Source organism: Gracilinanus agilis, chromosome 5, assembly GCF_016433145.1.
Source record: "Gracilinanus agilis isolate LMUSP501 chromosome 5, AgileGrace, whole genome shotgun sequence".
Lineage (NCBI taxonomy): Eukaryota > Metazoa > Chordata > Mammalia > Didelphimorphia > Didelphidae > Gracilinanus > Gracilinanus agilis.
The window spans coordinates 197,191,720-197,207,404 of NC_058134.1; the positions used below are offsets into that span (position 1 = coordinate 197,191,720).

The 15,685-nt window shown below is 43.7% G+C and overlaps 1 protein-coding gene across 1 annotated transcript; it reads right to left on the reverse strand.

Annotated features, from left to right (window-relative positions):
- Positions 1-696: 696 nt before the first annotated feature.
- Positions 697-5,954, reverse strand: MLF2 (myeloid leukemia factor 2). The gene is made up of 8 exons (XM_044679879.1): positions 5,735-5,954; positions 4,922-4,999; positions 4,525-4,651; positions 4,259-4,294; positions 3,267-3,320; positions 2,716-2,844; positions 2,364-2,523; positions 697-1,786 (listed from the first exon to the last, which is right to left on the reverse strand). The coding sequence occupies exons 2-8, from the start codon at positions 4,969-4,971 to the stop codon at positions 1,596-1,598; spliced, it is 747 nt and encodes a 248-aa protein (XP_044535814.1). The 5' UTR covers positions 4,972-4,999; positions 5,735-5,954; the 3' UTR covers positions 697-1,595.
- Between the last annotated feature and the right edge of the window lie 9,731 nt (positions 5,955-15,685).

The window sequence follows — 15,685 nt, forward strand, 5'->3', positions numbered from 1 at the left end:
ATAGCTGTATAGGGGGATAACAATGGTACCCTCTATAATTGGGTTGCAGAAAAGTAGACTTCCAGGTTTTAAAGATGAAACCATTATCAAAGTTTGGTCTAACAATCATTACATAAACCCTTAAAATTAGGCAAGCAGTACTGGGATGTACTTGGCTGGGCTAGAGTCAAAAAGAGAGATCGAGGAGAAGCAAAACTTCTAAAGGAGCAGGAAGAGTAATTGGAGAGATCCATATTCACTTTCAACACCTATCAGTTTGCAGATTACCTTTCTCCTCTGGGATCCTGTTCTCCACCCCCCCCCCTTCACCCCTCCCCTGCCTAGAGGGAGTAGAAAAGAGCAAAAGTCTATACTGGCTACTAAAGAATCTTCATTCTGCATACCAAAATATGCTTGAGGTTGCATGAACTCCCTGACTGGAGGAAAAAGCTTAGAGGAAGGAGCCAGAGAAGAGTTCAAACTACTTCTCCTGGTTCATGTCTACTTCCTTCTATATGAGTGTGAAACAATGATGATTAAAATGGCAACTAAGTGCTGGGTCAAATCTATATGAGATGCTGGAAGCCAGAAGAAACGGGAGCTGGGCAGATGGAAGTATGGGGCTGACGGCGAGGCAGTCAAGGAAAGGAAACTGGTTGCTTGGAGATCACAGCTGGTGTAGGATTGGGAACAAAATACAACCACATGCCTAAAAACTCTCTTTTCCATTCCCCTTTATTCCATAAAGTTACAAGTTACATACACACACACACACACATACACACACAAAGGGCAGAGGGACGCAGAGACAGACAGTGCGTGTGCATGTACGTGTGCGCGCACATGTATGTGCATGGCGCATGAGAGCATGGGGTTAGAGGACAAGAGGAAAGAGGACCTGATACCCACCCCCTACTCATCCAGTAGGGAGGGGGACACAGCCCCAAACATGGGACTTCTAGGTAGAGGTGAGAAAGGATCCAATGGTCACTGATAGACCTTTGGGGAAAAAGGGGGCACCTACCCCCGGAACTTATCCTAAAAGACCTTGTACTTATTGAGGGTTAGAGGGGAGAAAAAAAATCAAGACATTAGGGAGCAACAGAAAGAAAAGTCAGTAAATTCACTATGGGAGGGTGAGATTGAAAAGGTGTGGGGAGAAGTAAAAGCAGTAAAGGGGGCAGTGAAAATCTCCCCCTAAGGCTCCCTAAGCTTGAAGGGGCCAGCTCATCTCTATTTAATATTAAATTGGGGGGAAGAGTTATTTCATGGGGTGATTCCTCTGCCCCTCACAGCCTGTACCTAGAGGGTGGAGGGAGAAAGCTTGTCATATAGGAAGAAGGGGGGGGGAGGGGGAACAGAAGCTGGATGATGACGGTCTTGGTGCTTGTGGTCAACTCTCCAGTTCAGGAGAATGTCTTTCCTTTCCTAGACCAGCTGAGACCTATTATCACCAAAATAGGCTCTAAGAAGATCTTTACCCCACTCCCACACTCTAAAATATTAGGAACAAGTGGGTTTCCTCCAAATGCCAGAGGAATGACTGAGGGACTACATCCCTCTCTGTGATCCCTCCCCCATCAACACTTACGAGAGGACCTGGGGGGAAGGGGCCCTCACCAGTCATATCGTCGTGACTGTCTGGAAGGGGAGTCCTCAGGGCCCTGTATAGCCAGCCGAGGGGGTCCCTCAGCCCTTCTACCCCCACCCGCCCCAGTAGCCTCATGCCGACGAAATTCCAGGGGACGTTGTGGCCGGTATCGGGATGTCTCTCGCCTCCACTCATTGTCAAATGCTTCAGCATCACCTGAGAAGGGAATACTCAGAATGGAGTTGGATTCCTGGTCCAAATCAATTTCAAGGGGCAGATGCAAAAAATAGGCATACATACTTCCAAGACAAGTGGACAGGGGAAGAGGCTACCAGTCTAGACCAAGGGTTAGCAACCAGTGAGTGGAAGGCACTGTGGAGCCCTAGTACCTCCCCAGAAAAGAAAAAGCAAGAGGCCTTCTTTTTTTTAATCTCCTCAGTAACTACAATAGTACCATGTATATAACAGGAACTCAATAAGTGCTTATTGATTTGAAAAAGCCAGGAGAAACTGAGGTTAGATAACAAAAAAAAAAGAGCAGAGAAAATAGTCATATAAGGAGATGGGTACATGGCAACAATAATTCCCTTGAGCTTTCAAGGAGTGCCTCTGAACACTGACACTACCTATTTAAGCTTAAAACCTCCCAGAGAAATAACTCCCTAACAGGAAAGGGATTTCCAGGTCCACCAGAATTGCAAATCCTTGAAGCACTGTTTTGGGGGCTGGGGAGCTACTGGACAAGAATGATGAGAAGAATGGGAAGTGGAAAGGTCACATGAAAGAGGCTTACTCTCATCCAAATTGATGTAATCCTGCCGTTCTTCCTGGTCCCCAGTTCGGTGATTTCGGGAACGTTGCAGGATGTGTGCCCTGTCTCGGATGTGATGCCCAATGGACATCTGCTCTAGTCCACTATCAGAGTCCCTCACAGTCCTCCTTGTCTCCCGGATCTAAAAAAGGATGGATAGCTTGTCATATGTAGCTAATTTACTTCCAAGTTTCTACTGACTTTACTTGGGATCAAAATTTCCCAAGAAACACCCGGATGTTTTTCCAGATGATGACTAGAACCACCTGCTTATGAGGAGTCAGTCCAGCCCTTAGGCTCCAAAGCTACTCCACTATTTCCCCACAGCACTTACCCCACCTGGTGCTGAGCGCATCTCAGATGTTTCTTGGTAGACTTTGGGAGCACCATCACCCAGGTTGGAATAGGAGATGACAGTGGAGGATGAAAAAGTCTGACAGTTGGCTCCAGTTGTCATGTGCTCCTGTAGAAGAGGAAGGCTGGGGCTGAACTGGTAGGGGAGAGAGGGGATCCCACCCTCACCAGATAGTCTTTTTAGCATTCCAGTTTGTTTAGAACTTTTTCTCCATCATAGTACTATAAGAATTCGCAACTGGTCTCCACCCCATCCTTGCCGCCCTTGAAATGTCTTTCTGTGCTCAAAAGTAGGCAGGAAGGAATAGCAATCAAGAGCCTTTGCTCTAAACTGGATGACTAACAAGAAATCTTTGTCTTGTTCAAGCTTCTGCACAGGGACCTGATATCATGTCTTTATGTCAGTATTCAATTCCAGTCTAGAATTAAAGGGTCTAACATTTTAGGGAGTCCTTTTATAGAGCATGAGGAATCCTTGGGTTCAGACTATCATTAGGGCCGAAAGGTTCAGATTCAGGACTAGATGCTTACCACATTCCCAATCATGTCATTCATCATCCCAAACATATCCATGAAGCCACCTGTCTGGGGAAGGAGAGTCAGAAGAAAAGGCTCAGGAAACCAAAATCAACAAACTTTAGGTTTCTTTACCAACTTCAAGAAACCTCCCCCTCACACCAGGACATCTGTTCTAAGACTTCCTAAGAGGCAATGTGGTTAAGTGGAAAAAAGCACTAGATTTGGAGTCCAAATCCTAGCCTTGCCAACAAAATACCTGTTTGACCTTGAAATTTTGTAAAATGAACAGGTTAGATGAGATCTGGGTCACTTCCACTTCTAAATCCTTTTATGCAGATCCTCGAACCTCTCTATCCAAACAACACTGACCCTCTTCTTCTCCCTGTCTGGCTTTGTTTTTCTACTCCATTTCCTAGCTTCCCTATCTTCCCCTTCTGCTAAGACTCAAACCTAGAGTCAATGCATTTTTAACCTATCAAGAATCAATACTAACTGTTCCCCAACACACACACACATGCAAAACAATAACAAAATGGGGACCTTCACGCACAAAAAAAAGAGGAAGAAAGCATTTAGTTTCTAGAGATTCTGGATCTGAGGAACAGCTAACAAATATGTAACGTTGTATAGGCTTAAAGCTTTGTGGATACTCATTATGAAATGGGGGAGGGGGAGCAGCTGGGTAGCTCAGTGGATTGAGAGCCAGGCTGAGAGACGGGAGGTCCTAGGTTCAAATTTGACTTCAGACACTTCCCAGCTGTGTGATCCTGGGCAAGTCACTTGACCCCCATTGCCTACCCTTACCACACTTTCTGCCTTGGAGCCAATACACAGTATTGACTGCAGGACTGAAGGTAAGGGTTTTACAAAAAGAAAAGAAGAAATGGGGGAGGGCAGCCATTGTAGTCACTCTGAGAGACCTCTTGTAAGAATAAATGTGAAAATAATACTGAAATGGAATAAAGAAAATAGGATGAGGGGTACATGGAGGAATGAGGACTTACCATTCCTAGCATCCCAAAGGGTGAGACAGCCCCAGCCTACAGGTCCAAGGACAAGGAGTAGTATTAGAATATATGCCTCCTTCACACCATCCCACCCCTTCCCAATAAGCCTAAATTAGGCTCACCTCCCTAAGTTTACCCCTCGATCTCCTTTTAAACAGCAGGAATTTGGCTTCCCCACTCCCCATGAGGGGAGACAGAGACCCTTCCTCAAGTTCCTTCCCAATCTCCAATGTCTGACAGTCTTAATTGTGTCACCCTATTACCTGCATCCTTCGACTGGTAGGCCGAGCCCCTGGTATGCTCCCATCTGTGATGCTGAGGAAAGGGCTGTAGCCAAAGCCTCCTGACAACATCCGACTCATATGTTGTCGGTGAATAGCAAAAGGGTCCCTGTGGAAAGTATGAAAGAAAGCAGAATGGCAGGAGGACCACAAGCCCCGACTGGGTTCCTTCCTTTTCAAATTATAATACAAAGAAACTAAGACAAGGGAAGCAGGTATTGGCTTTGGGGTCCAGAATAAACTCTAAAACCAAACATTCTGAGTCTCAGTTTCTTAAATTGAAGAAGAGAACTCAGGGATCTATCCCAACTTCTCCCAGGCTCAGTGTTGGAGGGGATCAAATGCCCTGGTATGGGGGGGAGAGAGGGGAAAGACTCACATGAGAAACATGGGATCCTCAGGTTCTCCGTCCCTCATGAACCGGAACATCCTGCTCTTGGCTTCCTGGAGCTCTGCACTAGAGGGGTGAAGAAAGGAGATGGAGAACAAGGTTAAGATGCCAGAAGGTTTCCCTACAGATTCATCCTATCCTGGGGGGGGGGGAAGACCTTCCAATGCATGACTCAAAATCTCAAATACTACAGCTGGGCCCCCACCCCACACATGAGGGAGGTCTTTTTCCTCAAGATGCCCAACATAATGCACACACAAGAAAGCCCTCTCTTCTCAGGATGCCCACCACAATCCAATATGGAAGAGCAAGTGGCTCTCCAACTTCCCTTCCTGTCAAGGCTGGCCAGTAATTTTTTTTCTTTTAACAAATATCACGATCTCTACTTCTTTTGTCTCATCTCTCCAGACCATTCACTCTTTCCTGTGGCCACCCCCAGACCTGGTTAGCAGCACCCTCCTTTTGTCCCTGTTCTGGATAATGATACCCCATTCAAGGCCCCGAACCCTGCCCTGCCTCCTTCTCTCCCAAGGACCCCACAGCCTTAAACTTAAACTCGGCTCATCGAAGTCAGTCCGCCCGGCCCCCGCGGAACCTAGGCCGGCCTGGGCCCTGCCCCCACCTTCTCCCCGCCCTCTCCCCCCCCCCCCCACCGCCTCCGGCCTTCAATCCCGAGACCATTGGGATCCGCTCCGAGGCCTGATTCCGGCCTTGCTCGTTCAGGGATCTTGGGCAGTGAGGGGGAAACTGTTCCTCTCCTTGCCCTCAGGCCCTGTGCCCGCCCCCGCCGCTGACCCTCACCCGGCCCCGATCCAGGGCGCTGTAGGGCCCGAGGCTCAGGCGCCCATCCGGCCGGGCCCGATCCCGTGCGTGGCGTAGGCCCGCTGAGTCGCGGCCTCGACTGGGTGCTCCGCTGGGCCCGGGGCGCGCTGAAGCGGTTGGCTAGGCCGGATGCTCCTTCCTTCCTTCCCTCCTCCTCCTCCTCCTCAAGCTCCTGCTACTGCTGCCGCCGCTGCCCCGAGCACAGACAGCCCCAGCCACTGCCAGGCCTGGGCGGAAGTGACGTCAGCCGCCCCGTCCTCTCTCTCCCCTCCCCCGCCTCCGCCCCGCTGGGCTTTCCCTGACTGCTGACTGGGCCGGGGGAGGTGCCCCGCGGGGGGGGGGGGCGGACTTTGGTTGACCTGTGTTTGTTTTCCTGTCGGGGCGTCTCCCCCTCCATACGCACACTTAGGAAATAGCTGGGGTCTCCTAGGGTGGTCCCCTGGAAGAAAGGATGAGGGTGGGGGTGGTGGGCGAATGATGCCTACGACTGAGGATAGGCAGGTTTCTTACAGTGGAGGAAGAGGAGGGGGCAAATTTTCTCCACGGGAGGGCAGATATCTCTGCTGGGGAGGAATGCCAGGAAGTGGACAGAGGGTCAAGTTTTTTGTTTTTTGTTTTTTTTTTTTAATAGGGGAGTATCAGAGAGGTTTCCTATATTGGAAAAAGGAGCAAATTTTCTGTAGGGAAGGGAGGTTTCTTGAAAGGGGAGGGGGAGCAAGAATAGGAGAAGGCAGGTTTCCTATGGGGGGAGGGATATTACCCAAAGAAGGGGAAGAGGTTTCCTTTAGGGGGAGGGACAGATATCCTATAGGGGTAGGTTTCTTATAGGAAAGTGGGAGGGTTGGAGAGGGAGGGTAGATTTCTAAAAGAGGATGGACAGGTTTCCTATGGCGGAAGGGCCGGAGGGAGGAGGAAGAGCAGATTTACTATGGGGGCGGGGGAGGGTTCCTCTAGGGCAGTGCAGTTTCTAAAAGATAAAGTGCAACTTTCTATAGGGCTAGTCTTGGGGGGGGGGGAGGGGGAGGGCGGTTTCAATAGAATAGGGCAAGTTTCTAAGAGAATGGACAGGTTTCCTATTGGAGAGGAAGAGGAGGTAGGAGCGTAGTTGCTATAGGAGTGGGCAGGTTTCCTATGGGGGAACCGAAGGAGGAGGATGGAAAGGCAGGTACCAGGGCTGCGTTCGCGCAGGCGCTGGCCAAGGCGAACTGGACAGTAATTATGGTGGCTCCTTTTGCTGCAGTGGCCCCAGCCCGGGCTGCTGAGGTGCCGACTTCAGCTCGGGGATTGACCACTAGAGGGCTCCACTCTGTCATTGGCACTTTATGGTCACTCACCCTTACTTTATAGGGTCAGTTACCCCAGTGAGAAGACTGGGGAAGAGGATTTGGAATCTGAAATCACTTAGACTGGGATTCTTCTCCTTACCGACCTGTGTTGCTAAGACCTCCCAAGTGGGAGATGGGAAGGAAAGGGTAGCAAAGGGCCTCATTCTCGGTCAGGGCTGAGGGGTAAGGAGTGGGACAGGACTGCAAAGCAGGAACTACTTCAAGATAGCCATTTGGTGCCAGAACAGAATTTAGGGTACAGGAGACTTCACTCCCTTGCTATCCTGAGTTTCTTGGATTGGTCTTGGCTCTCTTGGAAGAAAGATCCTATCCCTTTTAAGGGATTTGCCAAGTTGAGATAGGACAAAACCTATACAGACTCTCACCTTCCCTCATTCTTTTTCTCTGATCAATCATCTAGTTGGTACGACCAAATTCAGGGTAAAAGGATAAGTTCCTAATTTGACCCTTCTGTTGGGGAGGTCAGGTAATAGGCAGGAGAAAGAAGATTCTTGAATGGGGAAAATGCTGGTGATGACTTTTTTCCTTTTAAATTTTTTATCCAAAGAAAATCTATTTCCCCAATTACATGTACTAATAATTTTCAACATACTAGTTTTCCAAAATTTTAAGATCTGATGACTTTTTTTTTGAAGGCTTCCATCTTAATAGTGGGAGGAAAATAAAGAAGGCAGCAGATACTAGCAGAAACAGAAAACCTCATAGGCAGGAAAAAATGAAAGGAAACTACTGATAATAAAGGAAGAAACTTTAAAAAGTCTTTGTTGCTCACACTGCAGATGCAGCAGTCCAACAGCCTTGTGGTACTCATGCCCCTCAAATTTTTTTCTATTGTTCCAATCTTAGATTTCCTTCCTTCTTTCCTTCAATAAATATGAAACAATTGTGGTAGGGAAATGGTGGATATAAAAAGTTTAGATAAAGAAAGTCTCAGCCCCTCAGGAATTTATAATCTAGTTAAAAGAGTGGGCAGTGTTCCACACTCCCCTCCCATCAATATAATAAAATCAATGTAAAGGCCAGGATTGAGGTTAAACATTTAAATGAGATGGTTCAGAACCTTGATCTCTTTATGAAGTGTGAACCTCTTTGGATTAGGAATTGAATAGTTGATCATATTCAGCTGTTCACATCTAAAGAGACTAGAAGTTGCTGAAAGAATTTCATCAGAGAGCGATCTAGTAGTGAAGAAGGTCAAACAAATGGTGGAGAACTTCAGACTCAGACCCTTGTACATGTAATAGGATGTAACAAGGGGGAAGAGAGTGCATCCACATGCTAGACAATTAGGAGAAAACTCCTCCAACCAAGAATATAGATGGATCTACATTAAGGACAAACAGACACCAATGGTTCTAGAAAAGTTATATGAGGAAAGAAGCAGCTCCAGAGAGTGACATCTCCCTGTGATAGAAAGGAATGCCCAATAGGAACTCAAGAAAGGACTTCCAAGAAGCAGGAATTGTGAATTTACCAGCTGGCCACATACATACTCTACAATTAAGAAGTTACTCATCTGCCTTTATGTATTTATGGGAGGATATGTCCTAGGCTTTGGAATGGGAGAGAATGTTTTATGCTAACTGTTCTTACCATACCACATCAGTAAATACCCTTTACTAAGAAAGCTAATGAACTGATTAAAATGGGGAACAAACTTGTGAGTACTTGTGAGTAAAGGGGTATTTACTAAGTCAGTCTAGTTGGCAGGGTTGTCATATGACACACTCCAAAAGTCTGTGACACTCTCTCATAAGTACATGCAGAATCCAAGAAAAAGTGGGCTTAAATTTAGAGAACACATGTAGCAGAGGAATAACTAAATAGCTTCTGGTTGCTGGAAATCCTTTTCTCCCATTCCTGAAGCACTTGGGAAGTCCCCCTTAGGCAAAGCATAGTTTCTTTGCTGCACAGCCATAAGTCCCGTTTGTCCTTGGCTCCTGATACAGACTGCAATCAGCCGATCCAAAGCTTCAATTATGACACAGATCAAAAGATGAGAGCCACTGCTGACCCAGAGGATAATGCTAGGACATAGGTAGGAAATGTGGAGGTCCAGCTTCTTCTAAACTCTTCAAAGTTGGCCAAGTCCTTGGACAAACAAGAGGAGAGAGAGGGCACAAAGAGATCTGGTCGAGGCCAAAATTGATCCTACAGAACTTCTTACTCTCCTAGACATACTCTTTGATCCAGTGACACTGGTATGTTGACTGTCCCATCTCTCAACTCTGGGCATTTTCTCTGGCTGCCCCACCAAGTCTGGAATTTTCTCTCTCTTCTGTTTCTACTACTAATCTCCCTAAGGAAGATGACCTTCCTTTAAGTCCCAACTAAAATCTCAACTTCTACAGGAAGCCTTCCTTCTGTTCATTATTTCCTATTTATTTTGCATCTAACTTGGTTTTGAAAAGAAAATTATTCTATTGCCTTTATATTTAATAATATTTAATATAATATATTTAATATAATATATTTAATATAATATATTATGAACAGAGTGATCACATATAATCCTTTAGATAAGTAGCTACAACCAGTGGAAATGTACTGGGGGATAGGGAGTGGGGGGAGAGAGAGCAAGAACATGAATCATGTAATCATGGAAAAAAATTTTCTAAAAAATATAAAATAAATAAAATAAAATAGATAAGTAACTACAATTATAAGTTTTAGAAAGAGTTAGGCTTAGTTAGTAAACTATGCATAAGATGTCAGTTATGATAATAGAACATTAACCATAGTATTAGAAAGGATATATACATACATAGTTTGCTATATTTGAATGTTATAGCAATTAGCAATATTAAAGAATAAATCTTTAGATCTGTGTAGTTATCTAGGGAAGCTGAGGCCCATGCAAGGAGCTGGGTACCCTGAGAATGGAGTTTGGGCAGCTGGTCTGATAAGACAGTATGAAAAGAACCTTGTTTTCTTCAGGTGTTGTTTGATCCTTTAAAGATTTATGCCACTATACACTCTAGGCTCCCAGGGTATTGTGGCCAAGACAGGTTACTCTGACCTAAGAAGGATGATAGTTAACTTTGAGGACTTCATAGCAAATGTTTCAAAGCCTTGTTTTCAAGCACTATTGCATATTTCTTAACATCCTTTGTATGGTCTGCGGTGTTAATGACCTATGCTAATTAGCTATCAAAACCCCCTATAAAACATACTAGTTGAACATCTCTGTGAGGTCTTATCACAAACTTGGTGTGGCAAGATCTCCAGCTTTAATTTTCCACAATTAAAGTTTCGATCTTCAGCTCAGAATCCCGGCCCAGAGACTAGTCTACTGTGACTTATATGTACTTTATTGTACATTTAAATGAATGTGATATCTTTCAGGGACATTACATTTTAAGTCCTATAATGGCATGAAGAGCTTTGCTCTCTATTGAAAGAATTTCAGACGTAAATGAGCAGATTGCAGAAGTTGTTTTAGTAGAAGGGGAAAGATCTCCTAAAGATTCTAGCTTCTCTTAGACATGTAATCTGAATACTTTCTCTCCGTATTTCTCCTCTAATTTACCCATCCAACTAGGATTTCTGGTAAATTATTTGTAATAAGAGGCAGTGAGTAGAGCGCTGGGCCTAGAGTCAGGAAGACCCAAGTTCAAATCTGGCCCCAGACACTTACTAGCTGTGAGACCCTAGGCAAGTCGCTTAACCTCTGCCTCAGTTTCCTGTAAAGGAAACTTCCTTGTAAGATGAAGATAATAATAACAGCCTTCCCAGATTGTTGAGAGGATCAAATGAGAGAATATTTATAAAGTGCTAAGCACATTGTCTGGCCTATAATAAGTGCTGTATAAATGCTATTGTTATTATTATTAATGAGCAACTGTCCCTTCAGACCTTGGAGTGTCCTACTAAAATTAAGAACCCTAGGGAGGAGGAAGGGAAAGGATCATCCTCCTTTAGGCCCAGTTAGGGGACTCTGCAAAGGGGACAACTGAAATGTTGGAAAATAGATTAGTTGAAGATATATAACTGTGGGGGGTGAAACCCCCCCCCCCCCGAAAATAGTGGCCTGTTTGGTTATAGAATCTCCTCCCCACTCAGAAGCCATGTGGCCCTGAGAAGAGACCTCTATCCTTGGCCTTTTCATTTGTTTTTTTCCATTCTACGTGGATCTTGGGAATTCACAGGTCAGTAGAAGTTTAGCCACAGGAATTCAGGAGTTATAATCAAGGCCAGGTTTTGGAGCCAGTACAGGCAGCACTGATGCCCTGAGCAGTAAGGAGAGATCTTAGGGAGTAACATTTGAGACCCCCAACCCAGTGGAAGGATTGACCTTAGCAAGTGATGCTGAATCTGGACATGAACTTGGCAGGACCACTGCTATGCACCTACTTAACTAAATTCTGAGTTTACTTCTCAAAGATCAAGGTCGTGTAGAGGAGAGTTTTGGGGGGAAAGCGTATGTGTTTGTTCTTGTTATCCCTTCGGAATATCCTTTTGGAATGAGACCCCGATCCCTTAGGACACCCTTTAACCTCAGTAGGGGAGATCAACCAGCCAGGCTCTGGGAGAGAGAGTCAGCATAGACCTGCTCCATGTAGATGTATGTGAGAAGCAGCGTGGTGCAGTGGCTAGAGAGTGGCCTCTGAGTCACGTAGAGACTTTTTAGTTCTGCTTTGGACCCATGCTGACTAGGGGACCCTGGACAAGTCATCTTATTACTTTATCTTACAACATGTCTTAGAGTTATTACTAAGGCAGAAAATAGGAGTTTTTAAAAAACAAAAACAAAGTATGCCACACATATATCATCAGTATGTGCTATATATGTGTGTGTGTCGCACACATGCATACAATTGTACCCTTTGGGGGAGGGAGGGATAGAATAAACATTTATTAAGCTCCTACTCCGAGGGTGGGCAAAAGGGATCCCAAGCTCCTGTGCCCCTGCTCAAGGTCATAAATGCCTGCCGAGTAGTCTAGCCTTTTTTTAATCCCACAGAAAATGCTAAAGACACTTAAGAATTCACAAGAGCCAATAACCAGATACAGAAAACACATGAAGCACTCAAAGGACTTACAGGAGCTTTTAAGCTGTTACTGTACACATATAATACTAATGTAGCCAGTAAATTCCCCATGGAAGAAGGTTATATGTGTGTGTAGGCTGCTGAAAAAACAACCCCCATTCCTATCGAAGGGGCACCGTCCCCATCACCCGCTGGAATCCGTGGTCGGGCGATGGTAGTGGTCATACAGTGGAGGTCCCTTGCTTTTCCAAGCCACAGGGCCTCTCCCAGGCTTTTCCACTTAAGATGACCAAGGGGGTCATTATTCTTTGAGAAGCACATTATTCAAGATCTTTCCCTTCTCTGGCTAGAAGACTAGATTCTAGAAGCACAGCTCGATGTCTAGATTGAAACCCTGTTCTATAAAAGAGGTGGGGGTTTCCGAAAGTTGTTCAGGAGCTCTACCCTTCATCCCCGTTGTCAGGATTACTTAGGCTAAGTGGAAAAGCCATGCCTTCTCATTCTCCTCCTCTTAAGACAGCTATCACCGACTCTGAGGATGGGGAATAGGAAGAGATCACACATTGATAGAAGAATCTCCCCTAACACAGGGTCCCTCTGCCATTTTCCTGCCTGTCTTCTGAATGGAGAAAAAAGTAAAAAAGGTAAAAGGACTGGGTGGAATCTGTCACTCTTCTTCATAGAACACATTTTAAACTCTTCTCTTTGGCTCTTAAAGCCCGTCACAATCTGCCTCCAACTTCCTTTCTGGTCTTCCTCTACATTCTTCTTCCTGAAATCTGTTGGTCCAGTGAAACTGACCTTGCTGTTCCTCATCCTTTGCCTTTCTGTTCCTTTGCCTTTACTGTCTGTCTTCAGTGCCTGGAATGTACTCCACTCCTCTTGACCTATAGAACCCTTTACTTCCAGACTTCTGCCTACTAACGTGTGCCATTCTTCCCAAAATTACTTGGTATTTTTATTCTATACTTTTTCTGTAAATGTATATGTGTTTTTTTTCCTTTGAAAGAATATAAGCTCCTTGAATGTGGAAACTTCCATTTTTGTTTTTATTTCCCAAGTATCTGGAACATAGAAAGCAATTAATAAATGCCTACAGATTGATATCTGTTCATTTGATCATCTGGCAGAGAAGGAGAACCTTTGAATCTTTTGTGAGTTCCAACTAGACAATTTATGAGCAGCTCAATCATTGGAAAACAATTAAGAATTTTCAATTGTCCTCTGAATTAGGTGCCAATTTGTCAGCCCATGTATGTATTGGTGAAGGATATATTTGAATTGATCAACTTCTCTTCCTTTATTTAATATTTTCCTTTAATTTATTTCCATCAATTAATTAATTTATAATAATATTTATATTATTATATATTACAATAATGAACAATAATTTATCAATAAATAAATAAATAAATGTTTAATGATTATTAAGAGATCTTATTATTGAGAAAGATATTATAATTTTAGCTTTTAATATAGAAATATTAGAACTTATTCCTGATTAACTTAGGACCTAGGATGAGAATGAGTTCCATCAGTTGCAATAAACCTCCCTCAGAGACTAGAGATATTGTTACTATATTTTTAAGAGGAAATAGAATCTCATGAGACTGGAAGTTTAACTGCAGTTCTAGTGAGATCGTGAATTCGGCGACTGAAGAGGGATGTTTTGGATACGGAGAGAAAGGGGATGAAGAGAACCCATTTTTTGAGAAAAGTATTTTAACTTTTATTACCTCTAAGAAAGTTGAATATTGTGACTGTATTTCAGAATTGAGAAGTCATCAGTTTTAAATCATGGTTAGAGGGAATCATGGCTGATTGTTCCCAGAGCTGAAACATTGTAAATAATTATTTATATCTTTCTGTTGTTTGTAACATTACTCTAAAAACTGCATGCCCAGCATAATTTTGATGTTAAAATTCAATACAGGAGATAAGGGCTTTTGGTATATAGTAAGATTTGAACATGTTCACAGGAAAAGAGACCTCTAATTTATTAAAGAAATATTTAATAAAGTGAGATTGGGTCTCAGTAATTGACTTATTATTGAGAAAGATGTTTTGATTTTAGCTTTTAATATAGAAATATTAGAACTTATTCCTGATTAACATAGGACCTAAGATGAGAATGAATCAAGAAAATGGGTTAGTAGCAGTTGGAAAGAGGAATGATTAGGCTACATGTGAGGAACAACTTTTAAAACCTTGCTACTCTTAGGATCTCAGTCTAGTTGTTTTGAAGACTTTATCTTTCTTTCTTATCGGAATTTTCTCATGGAATCACAAATTGAAAGTGTCTGACAATGCTCTTAAGATTAATGACATTAACTTGATTGTTTTACTAATTCATTTGCTACTTATTACTTGCAGCTATTATTTGTTTTATTGATTCATCTCTTGGCATTGATTTGCTAAATGGAAATCTTATCATTATTTTTATTTTTATTATTTTTTTTAACCCTTAACTTCTGTGTATTGGTTCCTAGGTGGAAGAGTGGTAAGGGTGGGCAATGGGGCTAAGTGACTTGCCCAAGGTCACGTAGCTGGGAAGTGTCTGAGGCCAGATTTGAACCTAGGACCTCCCATTTCTAGGCCTGGCTCTCAATCCACTGAGCTACCCAGCTGCCCCCTTATCATTATTTTTTACGTGAACACTCATATGTTTAATAAATATTGTGACTTTGTTTTGAACTGGAGCCTCATGGAAGTCTTCTGATTTTAAGAGAGGATCCAAAGAATATCAATTAGAACTCGTAAAAATATTGAAAATATTGAAAAGTCAAAAGATTGTAAGATATTACTTACTAAAGTTGAGGCTGGGAAAAACACTCAGCTAATGTTTTGTGAATGATCAGAGTCTCAAAACCCCTAGAAACACTGGTACCCTAACAGCAGGAAACAACACTTGGGAGGTCATTTTCTCATCTCATTCTGAGGAGGAGGAGGAGTTGGTCAGGAAAGGAGAGATTGTAATGAGAAAAGAGGGCATTTTTGCAAGGAAATTGACAGGATTTTTTAAAGTCAGAAAGTGGTAGCAAACCTGTGAGAATGGCTCAGTGTTCTTCCTACAGCAAAAGGAGAGAGCTTATCTCTGAGTGAGGCAAAGGCGAGATCGCCAAGGCTTGGAAGAGGATGGCAAGAGTCTGTCTGTCTTCTCTGGAAGAGAACCAGGTCCCCCTAGGGGATATACTGTAAAAAGCTTGAATCATTTTCCTGATGGGCTTAGAGCAGACTTGGCACATCGACGAAGATATTTCAATGGAAACTATTAGGGGAGAAGCATATGGACTAATGCAGAGTCAGAAGAGCAGGCAAGAATGTTTGCAAGACCTGGAGAGAGAGTCAGTTTGGTGAGAGCGAAACTACATAGGAAATGTTTGCAGCATTCGCCAATTCTATTATCAGGAAGAAGAAAAGACACCTGAGTTCATGGTTCAAGTGCATGCCAGGATATAGAGACCCATATCCAGAGGATCAGTGGCCCCAAAGAAGTAGACTTCAGAAAGAAAGGAGAGACATGGCATATGGACGGGAAGGATGTCTATTCAACCCTCATTATTCTTTTTTTTTTTTTTTTTTTTTTTTTGGCC